At 30.0% G+C, this 9,837-nt stretch overlaps 1 protein-coding gene across 1 annotated transcript; it reads right to left on the bottom strand.

Annotated features, from left to right (window-relative positions):
• Positions 1 to 5,526: 5,526 nt before the first annotated feature.
• On the bottom strand, positions 5,527 to 8,553 carry LOC145075060 (uncharacterized). The gene is made up of 4 exons (XM_079021349.1): positions 7,825 to 8,553; positions 6,794 to 7,368; positions 6,040 to 6,693; positions 5,527 to 5,850 (listed from the first exon to the last, which is right to left on the bottom strand). Exons 2-4 carry the CDS (start codon positions 7,325 to 7,327, stop codon positions 5,764 to 5,766), a joined length of 1,275 nt encoding a protein of 424 aa, XP_078877475.1. The 5' UTR covers positions 7,328 to 7,368; positions 7,825 to 8,553; the 3' UTR covers positions 5,527 to 5,763.
• Between the last annotated feature and the right edge of the window lie 1,284 nt (positions 8,554 to 9,837).

Here is a 9,837-nt window from a genome sequence, read left to right as displayed (position 1 = left end):
AATATTATTTTGCCCTTGATTTTTTAATTTATTTAAATAAACACACCCCCAACTCACCCCCTTCATCTTACCTTACATACCCTTCAATTTTTTCCTATTTAAATAATAGTCTTTTTAGGTAAAGACAGGGACCAAATGTGTAACAAAAATAAACAGTAGGGACCAAGCGTGTAACAAAAACCAAATAGTAAGGACCTTCCGAGTTAAAAAAATATGTTAGGGACCAAACACACAAATTGACCCAAAGCATAGGGATCATTTGTGTAATACATACTTAATTGTGTATTATAGCATGCTATTTTTGCTTCCCCTTTATATTTTTATATTATAATACACACTTATTTTAACCAATAGTTTATTAATTCTTCATTTTTAAAGGTTGTTTTATTGACCAGTGACACCCCGAGATGCACATAGTGGTGGTCACAGTGATGGTCGTGTTGCTAGAGATCAAAATGCATCTCCATCACACAACAGTAATACAAAAATTCACCCTTGTTCGGTTAGAAGAGGAAACATCTTAAAACAAGTTCCAACTAACCCATCAAAAAGGAAGTTCATTGAAGTCGACTCTAATAAAGAGTAATGTTAATTTCACAATTGTTTCTGATATATATATATATATATATATATATATATATATATATATATATATATATATATATGAATTTTCTTTTTAATGATAGTATTGATGTTAATTTTCTAAATGTTTCTTTAGTCAAGATTTTTCGATCAGATTTCAGTGACTCGAGACATCACATGTATACTAAAAACAATGTTTGGTGGCCCGTGGGCCACATGAAGAGGGTTGACAAAGAACATCATGACGCAATATGGAAACACTTCAACGTTTTTACTTCGTAGCTTTGTGATTCATCAAAGTAAAATTTGGTGTTAAATAAAATAGATAATTGTATGAGTGATCAATGTGTAGGGTTTATATGGGTTGCCCAAGGAGATTAATATTCTTGCACACAATGTATGAGATAATTATCTAAAGCAACGATTTTCTGACACAATACGAAGGGCCCATGAAAAATCTGTAAAACTTGCCCAAGCTGCAAGTATGAATGTCTCACTAGAAGGTTATTTAACATTGTTAAAAGACTATCGCCCAAAGTGGATAAAAATAAGCATCAGGAAAAATGATCAATGAAGTGTGGAACATATCCAAATGGAAATGTTTTGTCACAATCATGGAAATAAAAAGATAAAAAAATTAGAAGATGGATCTGTTTCCAAGCATATTGGGTTCTATATCAATTCGTCAACATAGGAAAAAAATGGTAAGATGTTTGCATCTCACCTTAGTTTCCACTTAAATTGTTATTTTTTTGTTTTGTTTTTTAATGTATTACTAACAGACAATATAGAAAGCAAAGCTTAAATGTCGTCCCACAGGCGTTGAACCTTATACCAAGTTGCACACTAAAAAGTATACTCGAGACTAGATTATACTAAAGGCAGCTAAAGTTCTAGTATTTCCAATTCTAGAGTCAAAACATTTTCTATACACGATAATAAAATTAGACTTTATAAAATTTTCATATAGGTTGTGTATGAACTTTTATGAGAGGAGATGTATAAATGTATGTATCTGTCTTTTCAGCATTATAACGTGTTGGGTAATTATGTGCCAGATTTCAACTTAAAACCCATCACCACCACCACGAGGTGGTGGCTGCCGCCACGAACCACCGTCGACGGCCACCGCCCTAGGTGGCAGTGAGTGGTGACTGACCTATTAAACTCTAATTAACCTATAAACTATTGACCTATTCGGCTCGTGTTTGGGTTGGAAACACTAATTAGGGTTTAGAAAACCCTAATCGTGTTTGGGCTTCGAGTTGGGCCTTTCTATGTAATGTTTGATTAATGATATGAGTGATGTCAAAGTTTCTTAAAGTGGGAGAAATTTTTGTAATGCCGAAGAAGTAAAATATATTAATAAAAACAACCAATGATTGATAAAATACTGAGGAAATGACTACCATGTTTGCATCTTCAACAACAGACCACGTGATTTATTTAACCATAAACTACCACATAGCAACATACTTTCATTGATCTGGTTATTATAGCATCGTATTTTCCATCAGGGGTAGATTCTTCGATGTATAATGTCCTAATAAGAAAAAAGATTGAAAGTGCATTGTCATAGTTCCATACATATTTCAAACTATAATGCTTTCTTTATAAGGAAAATAAATTGTAATATCAAAATGAAAGTAGGATATGATAATACACAAATAATTTAAACTATATTGCTCAATATTTCACATTTAGACCCAAATAGAAAGCATGATTGAGAAAAACAAGTGTTTAACATACATATGGAAAGAGATGTGGCACCCCTACTCAAAGAAGCCAAATTATTGATCAATTCTCGGTTGGAAAATTGTGATTTTCCACAACAAGATCACTATTTTTGTCTTTCTACTATTACGATATGGTTTTGCACTTCATTGTAATACTCACATAATATAATCCACTCTAAGATCATCCACCTATAATTCATTCAATACAAAAAATATATATGAAAAAAAAATAGTAAATGCAAAGAGTTAGAGTGTCACATCCATGTACTGGTTGAAGCTCTTATTGATTAGATTGCTCAAAAGACATCATATATTCATATGATTTATAAGAATAGTGTTTATTCAACCCAATAAAAGTATAAGTTTGAGCTACACCCTACTAACAATGGTATATTGTTATTTATAACTATCTAACTGGAAAAGAGACATAATCATATATTCATTGTATCTTACTAAGAAGAAGGAAAACACATTGATTGGAAGATAGAATTATAATTGAAATAGTACAACACTTCAAATAAAAAGAAAAAAAATAACTTCAAAAAATTGGATAATTTATTAAACAGAAATAGAAATGACATAAGCAAAAACAACTTCAAAAATTGGATTTGGACCTATTAATATAATAATTAATTATTTAATTTGGACTAAACTTGTGCATAAAACCATTAAAAATACTTTGCTAAGCTTTCAAATACTCTTTAACAAGCATATTTGCTAAAAAAACTAATAAAAAAGTAACATTTTAAGAAAATCATAAATAGCAACAAATATATTTAAAAAACATCTTAAACTTTAACAAACAAAACAATTAAATATTGTAATCATATTAACAACTACGAAGAGACAAGGTTTCAAAACTGATTTGCAAAAAAAAAAAAAAAAAAAAAAAGGCAATCGCACCGATTAGCAATTAAATACTTTAACCCTATTAACAAGTACAAAGATTCAAAGAGGCAAAATAATAACAACATTGATTTGCAAAACAAAAACTAATTGACAACCACAGAGACATTACGGTTGAACATTAAGGCATGTACTTGGTTGAGCATGTGATTGAATGATTATGATATTTACTTGTTTGTTAAGAGGTATTTGTGTCTCATTTTTATGTTTCATCGTAAAATGAATGATTTACCCATTTAGGGTTTGTATTTTTTATGTGCAACCTTTATGAACTCACTCAGCAGGTGCTGAGAATTATTTCTTCTCTCTTTTGTGCCTTCTGGTCTGTGCAAGAAACCTAGGAGTCTATACATAGTAAGATTGGTTACTTTATGGGGGTAGTTATGTTGGTTTTAATGATACCACTTTGGACACATTTGATGTTTTACCATTTCAAAATTTTACTTTTGTTATGTTTTAAATGATTTGGAATAATGACTTTTGATTTTGAAGTAACGTTATGATTTGAAAATGTTTTAAAATAAAAGTCTTCCTCTAACATATTCTGCTAAAAAATGTACTTAAAATAAAGAAAATTTTATAATGAAAATCACGACGTTATAGCTTGGGTTGTACAAACTTCGCGTTGCGACAACCCTTATGTCTCTTCGGGAAAGTCTTGATCCAGCAAATGCCAAAACCAACTTAAGCCCAAACCACTTCTCAACCCAAAACTAAACCTTTAGTCTAAAATTTTATACTCTTAACTCAGTTCCGATCTTCATCCTTTATGACCCGAGACCCTCTCATGATTAACTTCAAGTCCGACTTTCCAACAAAAGAAACAACCAGAAACCAGATGTTACAAGTTGGTTGTTAATATTGATTAAAATGATAATAACAAAAGTCTATTATGGTTTAAAAGTTAAGTAGTATGTTGTTATTATGGATAAAACTGATAGTAAATAAAAGTGCATTGCTATTATGGTTTAAAAGTTAAGTAGTGTGTTGTTATTATGTATAAAATTGATTATAAACAAAAGTATATTGCTATTATGGTTTAAAAGTTAATCAAATCGTTGTTATTATGGATAAAATTGATTAAAAACAGAAGTAAATTTTCTATTAGGGTTTTAGAGTTAGGCAGTTGTTAAGATTGATTAAATTGATAATAAACAAAGTACATTGCTATTATTATTTAAAAGTTAAGTAGTATGTTGTTAACATTGATTAAATTGATAATAAACCAAAGTACATAGTTATTATAGTTTAATAGTTTAATAGTATGTTGTTATTATGGATATAGTTTATTATAAACAAAAGTACAATGCTATTATTGTTTAAAAGTTAGGTGGTTTTTTGTTAATATTGATTAAATTGATAATAAACAAAAGTACACTACTATTATGGTTTAAAAGTTAAGCATGTTGTTATTATGGATTAAAATGATAATAAACAAAAGAACATTGCTATTATGGTTTAAAAGTTAAGTATATTGCTATAATTATTAACAAAAATACATTGTTATAATAAACTAAAGTACATTGCTATTATGGTTTAAGTATTTAATTATGCTACCATTTTTTCAGTTGTAAGGTTGCATGAAGAACTTTCTACCATGCAATAACAACATCAAATTCAAGAACAAATGCCGATGTTTTTTAGACAGTGGAATATCTCCAGTAATCAACCTCATAATCAACCTCATAATCCACCCGATGATAATGAATAAGTATTTTGGAACAATGGAATGTACAAATACTTGGTATTGTTTCTTTTGTGTTAATTTTAGTTGGTATGTAAAAATTATGTAAAACTTCGTTTTGAGACACTCTTTGTATTTTTCGACACTTTAATTGTAATGTCTAATTAGTTTTGTGTTTGAATATGCTTACTATAAACTTTTTAGTTTGGTCTTTTATGTCTATTGTCAAAAAACAAAAAAAAAACACTAGAAATTTTTATATTTTGCAAAATAATAATAATAATAATAATAATAATAATAATAATAAGTAAATCGAAAATTCTAACCGATTATTAACGGAAAATCTGTTGGTATACAGGTCAAACTCGGTCAAATAGCACCCAATGATAAGGTGCTATTAATCTGTCGGTAATGCATTCTGCATTACCTGGTATTGATATTACTTTGGTAACCTGTATAATTTACCCACGACCAAAAATTTGACGCCCTTTTTTACCTTGATATTGGCTATCATCGACGGATTTCGCCGTCGGTATTTCCCATTTTTCTAGTAGTGTCATCATGGTTTTTCTTAACTAAAACAAATTCAATGATAAAATATAATGCAAACAATTCAACGACAACAAGTACAACGTGTGCATTACAAATGAATAATATACACAATCTCACGAAGTGCCTATATGTACACTTAACAATACCGTTACTAGAACAAATATATATATATATATATATATATATATATATATATATATATATATATATATATATATATATATATATATATATATATATATATATATATCATGACTATATATATACATCAATAACCAATTAAGATGGACTTCAAATCGATGATCATGCCTTTGGTTTCTTCCTCAATGCGTTGAGGTAGTCGGTTAAAGCAGATGTTGAGGTAAGAGAAGACTTGAGAATTAAAAGTGCCTGCATAATCAAGAAAAGGGTATCATGATACATTATAAAATCGAATAATGTCTCTTGTTCAATCTTAATTCCTTTTCTCTTAGCTTATGTATATTAGTATTTGGTTAATGCAAAGTCCATGGATCCAGATTGTCCGATATTTATTTAGTATTCATTGTTTTGGAAATTAAAGCCAGCTTAATTAATTACCTCTTGTTCACCTACAGTCACTTCCAGAACCTCGATATCACAAACGGCAACACCAAGTGTGTTGAACTTTGTAATTGTAGCTACAGATGGAGAGACTGTTACTTCCAAATCATCAGAAACTATGAATGTTGCTTGCTCTTTAAGGAAACGACCTGGGCGTGTATCTACTTCATAAATTGGCAGAAAGTTAGTCACACGAAGATAATTTGGTGCAAGCTTTGGGCGAAGTAACATGTTCTTCACATCCTCAGATTTCAAGTATTTTCCATCTCCCAAAGATGAAATACTTTTGTACAAATTACTTATACCCACTGAAGAAGAATTATTATCCTTCGTTAAACGTTCGTAAGCACCCAACGGAATGGTTAGGAAGCTGAAGAGCAATTCCACGAAATGATTCTCCACTTGTGCACATAATACCTTCTTCGTTGACTTTTGTACTAGTAATTTCATTGTCTGAGTTTGAGTCTGAGTCTTAGGCGTCTGAGTCGTCTGAGTCCGAGTCTGAGTCTCGCTAGAGTCAACGGAAGTCAAAGCCGAATCACTCGCTGAGTTTTTGTCACACGATGAACATGGACATGGTTTACTTCCCCCAAGCACCAGATTTGTCAAAGGATTATTCGTTAACAATGACCACTTAAGTAGATTCGAGAACTGAAATAATAATTTGAAGAGAATATATTAAAACGAATAATTTCTTTAAATTATAGTATATAATAATTAATTAACGTTGATTATCACCACATAACCTTACCTCTTCCAATCCAAAAGGCATGATTATCTCTTCTAGCAGATCAATGTATTCAACACCAAGTGAACAAAGGAGTACGATGCTTGTATCCAGCATCACAGGAACTACATTGAGATCGTCAGTTATGATGAAAGAAGCTTTCTTTTTCAAAAACACTGCATCATCTACATTTACTTTAAGCTCCTGAGGGACACTAGAAGATATAATGGGCTTTGTTTCATCTAGATTTACTTTAAGCTTCTGGCAAAAAGATGCTGATGAATTGCTTGGATTAATCAGTGCATCCTTACAATGCTCGTTGGAGAAATGTTTTTCATTGAGATTTATGATACTTTCATACAGAGAGGTTAGGCTTCCGACTTTTATAGCATTCGAGTCTACATGCTTTCTTGAGAGTTTTGCGATTGTTCCCATAGGCAAAGTGAAAAAACTAAAGAGGATTTCCACAAAGTCTTCATCAGCTTCGGCGAACATCACTTTTTTCTTCTTTTTGTCAACATATACTTTAAGTTGAACTTTTTTTTCATCGTTTCCCATCGTCTCGATCTGATCTAGTTAATGTATAATATCCCCGGAAACTGGCACACAAACTGATTGATTATAGATATGTATATACGTAAATTTATGAAGATTTAATAACCAAATTAGTATTCAAGATATCTCATATAGATTCTAGTGATAGATTATGTAATCAACACACATATATGTTATAATTATGAAACAAGGTTAGGTTTGTCTTTCTATATATTTTCTACACAATGGGCAAATTTCATCGAAATATATATAGCATGTTCAGTTTAAACCTTTATAATAAAAGAATGAAGATCACATCCAAGTAAGATACTCTAATATTGATAACAGTTTTTTATGTGTTTGTTTTATCAATTAATAAATTTAGCAATAAGTATGTCTTTAAAATGATGGTGCTTCTAATTAATTACACTATTGAACTTTACTTTATGATATACGTACAAAAACATGTTATAAAAGAAAGCATATTGATAGAATATGAGAAAGAAAGGGGATTAATACACCTTGAAGTTTGCAGAATCCTCAATTAGCAGCTGTAGCTATATGACAACCCTTTTCCTCTATTAACAATTGACACAGATATATAAAAAGATTGGGTGTTCTTCATTGGGTTTAAATAGATTCCCAAAAGGTAGAATAACTTCAAGATTATAGGAATCAGTACTAATACCAAAACCCATGATTTCCATCTTGATTTACTCACACTTCATCTCATATTCTCATCTTCAATCGCCATGAAAGCCGGAATTAAAACTTCTCTTTCCTCTCAGACAAATTAAGCATATACGAAATTAAGATTAGTAGAACATCCAACAAGATTCGTTGGCGGGGTCTACTTTAGTTCTTCTCTCAGAGAAAGCATATTCTTAAACCGGGGTCTCCTGAAAACTAAATCGTTAATATGACAATTGTATCAAGTCAAGTCTTCTTTATAATTAAGAAATAAATTGTCTTCCTAGATTCCATGATACAGCTTCAAATGATAATATAGCCTATTCTTTAAATTTTTCTTAGATATCCCTCGTACTAGTATTTCATCAATTTTAGTTCTGAGAATTGACGAAGCAAATCATTATGACCAAAATTTAAAGAAAATAACTCCAATTCTAAATACTGCTCCTGAGATCTGTGATTATAACAAAATAAAAGGAAACAAATCAAATGGGAGAATAAAAGATTATGTATCTATAACTGCTCCTGAGAAGTCGCCACCATAATCATCCGCTTCAAATTGAATCTCTACCATTGAAGTCTCCCTAGTCACCAATCTTTGTTTGCATCTATTTCAAATGTGTCGTTGTCTTTCTAAGTTATTGTCTTTTAGGATGACCTTGAAAAAGGTAATGTCTTTTTAATTTGTTTTGTTCTTTTCAGTTTGTCTGGCTAATTCGTCTTAAATTTGTGTTTAATCAATTACTGTTGCCTTTTTTTTTGTTACTGAACTCTATTTGAGGATTGCTTGTATCGAATGTTCTCCAACTGTCCATATTGATGCCTTGATTGATTTTTAGGTATATATGTTAGTGTTTGTTCTCCTTTTTCTTTCTAAAGGGTCTAGTGTTCTCAATTATAAGTTTGAGTGTTATATTTTTATGTTTAATTTAATTAGTTTTCCAATGAACCCTTCTATCAAGTACATAATGGTTTGTTTAACTGTAATGTAGGTACATGATTGTTTTTATATTTACATTTGTATTAATATTTAAGATTAGAAATTATATAAACAATATATAAGTTTGCTTTTAGAATATCAATCTTAAAACAAACAAAATGGTATCGTATACTACTAAATTGTTAATAATATAGGATAAGCTTATCGTTTAGAGTTTGCTCTTATTTGAAAACAATTTGGGTACTTCTATGTTTCTAAAATGTTAATCATATAGGATATGCTTATTGTTTAGAGTTTGCTCTCGTTTGAAAACAATTTGGGTACTTCTATGTTTGGGCCCCTTATTTCTATTGCTCATGTTTTGACCATGGGTCTAACGGCCTTTTTTTCGGCTCGTCCTAGGCATTTGAATCCTTAGGGCCGACCTTGGGTTTCAATTCCAACATCTTAAAAACCGTCGGTTTCCGGTTGTGGTACGTTCTAATTCAATCAAATTTAGTCGGGTACCCGTCTATATTTACTCTTAAAAGACTAGCACTCTAATCCTATAAAAAATAATTAAAAAAAAAGTAGGTTGTTTTAAAATTTTCATAATCGGTCATCTAGTATTTGAGCTTGTATGCCCATCTTGAATTTTCTCATTCATGTCACGTGTTTATCTATAACTAGTTGTCTACTTCTTACTTTTTAATCAACTTTAATAAATTATAAATTATTTTATTATTTAAAATTGAAAAGCAAAATACATCAAAATCTATAACACTTAGAGATGGATCGATATAGATATTTTTTAAATATTCATAATAATAAAATAAAATATTAGTTTTTTAAGAAATAAAATAAATTGTTCATATTTTTTATAAATATGATCTTAAAACTAATAAAAATTGATTATAACTAAAAA

This window comes from Lactuca serriola, chromosome 9 (genome assembly GCF_051521515.1).
Source record: "Lactuca serriola cultivar US96UC23 chromosome 9, Lser_US96UC23_V15, whole genome shotgun sequence".
Classification (NCBI taxonomy): domain Eukaryota; kingdom Viridiplantae; phylum Streptophyta; class Magnoliopsida; order Asterales; family Asteraceae; genus Lactuca; species Lactuca serriola.
The sequence above is the reverse complement of the archived record's forward strand: the minus strand, read 5'-3'. Positions and strand labels throughout refer to the sequence as shown.